The 1,843-nt window shown below is 46.1% G+C and overlaps 1 protein-coding gene across 1 annotated transcript in view; it reads left to right on the forward strand.

Moving 5' to 3' along the window:
• Nucleotides 1-1,799, forward strand: part of LOC107579235 (solute carrier family 25 member 51-like) — a 3,326-nt gene extending 1,527 nt beyond the window's left edge. The window contains exon 2 of the mRNA XM_016265085.1: nt 542-1,799. Coding sequence (XP_016120571.1) covers nt 609-1,526 — 918 coding nt within the window. The 5' untranslated portion in view covers nt 542-608 and the 3' untranslated portion in view covers nt 1,527-1,799. The remainder of the gene's footprint in view (nt 1-541) is intronic.
• The last annotated feature ends 44 nt before the right edge of the window (nt 1,800-1,843 follow it).

Here is a 1,843-nt window from a genome sequence, read left to right on the forward strand (position 1 = left end):
TTTGCATACATTTCCAGAACAGAAATCTGAACATTGGATAAAGCCAGGCTCAAAATTCTTGTTTAAATCTAAAAATTGTTGACATAATTAGAGTTAAAGTTTTTTACAGAAAGGATGTTGGATTTCTCGTTTTATTCCAATAATAAAAAAATAACATTGTAAAAGCAAAATCAACTCAAATTTTACCAGTGCATAAACAAACAATGGTTTTGCCAGTGTTTTTTTGCCTTAAGATGATAATGCACAGCATTTATCATTATTTTTTATTTTATTTTTAATCTTGCCATATTACCGTACAAACAATATAAAGGTTTGGTTTTAAGTTGACAAGTAGCCTGATGTCCTCCTGCCCTCTTTCTGTCTGGGTCACTTGATCTGTGGTTAGGTAACGTGTCTTATCTCAGCAGTAAATTACGCCAAACAGTTTAAAAGATTAGACTCTTACCTGAAACCACTGGCCAATAAAACACGTTTGGATTGGATCAGCTCTTCAAGACATGTTTGTTGACTGTTCTTATGCTTTATTTTCTCTTTCCTACAGCTTAAAATGCTATTGATGGGTGTTTACCTGGATCACTTCTGCTGACCAGTCCAATGCTTAATTTTCTATGGGGGTGGTTACTACTATGGACCCGGATTCGGCCCGGCAACCGCAGGGCAAGTTGGGTAAAGGTGGCCACGCGCTAATAGGGGCCAATCTGGGCGCTCGGGGAAAACACTATGTGTGCGGCTCGCTTGCTGCGTTCACCAACATCATCGTGACCTTTCCTATTCAGAAAGTGTTGTTCCGGCAGCAGCTTCACGGGGTCCGAGCGACCGAGGCCGTCCATCAGTTGCAGAGGGAAGGGTTGAGACATCTCTACCGAGGGCTTCTGCCTCCACTACTGCAGAAGACCACCACCGTGGCCATCATGTTTGGTCTGTATGAGGATTTTTCCCGGTTGCTTTTGCGTCACGCTCACAGAAGTGGTGCGCCTGAGCTTGTTACACGGAGCGTCGCTGCTGCGCTGGCCGGGATGGCTGAGGCCGCCCTTACGCCGTTCGAAAGGGTGCAAACGCTGCTTCAGGATCACAGGCACAACGGTCGTTTCAATAACACCGCCCACACCTTCCGGACTCTCCTGCGGGATTATGGTGTGAGGGAGTGCTACCGTGGGCTGGTCCCGGTTTTGTTGCGAAACGGGCCTAGTAACGTTTTGTTCTTTGGCTTGCGTGGGCCAATTAAGCAGCGGCTGCCTGATGCCCAAACCCATATGGGTCACATGGCCAATGACTTTGTGTGTGGCGGGCTGCTGGGGGCGGCGCTAGGTATCATGTTCTACCCCCTGAATGTGGTCAAATCTCGAGCTCAGGCTCAAGTCGGGGGCGAGTTTGTTCCTTGCCATCAAGTGCTGATGACGGTGTGGCGGGAACGAGGCGGCAGCATCGTGCTGCTTTTCCGCGGAGCGACGCTCAACTACCATCGATCTCTTCTGTCGTGGGGGATCATCAATGCGACTTACGAGCTACTCCTGAAAGTTTTCTGAAGACTAGGATGGATAACGGCGTGCACTTTTTCAAGCCAAATTGAGAGTTTTTTTACCTCTTTAAAAGAGGTCTGGACACTGCCAGCTCCTTAACGTCTGCACTTAAAGGGATAGTTCACCCAAAAATGAATCATTTACTCACCCCCATGTCATTTCAAACCTGTATGTAGATATTGTGAAGAATCAAATGGTTTTGTGTTCCATTGACTGCCATAGTATGGACAAAAAAATACAATGGAAGTCAATGGGACTCAAAACTGTTTGTTCTTCAGAATATCTTCTTTTGTGTTCCACAGAAGAAAGTAAGTCATGCAGGT

The sequence above is a fragment of the Sinocyclocheilus grahami genome, unplaced genomic scaffold, assembly GCF_001515645.1.
Source record: "Sinocyclocheilus grahami isolate Dianchi unplaced genomic scaffold, SAMN03320097.WGS_v1.1 scaffold15624.1, whole genome shotgun sequence".
NCBI classification, from domain to species: Eukaryota; Metazoa; Chordata; class Actinopteri; order Cypriniformes; family Cyprinidae; genus Sinocyclocheilus; species Sinocyclocheilus grahami.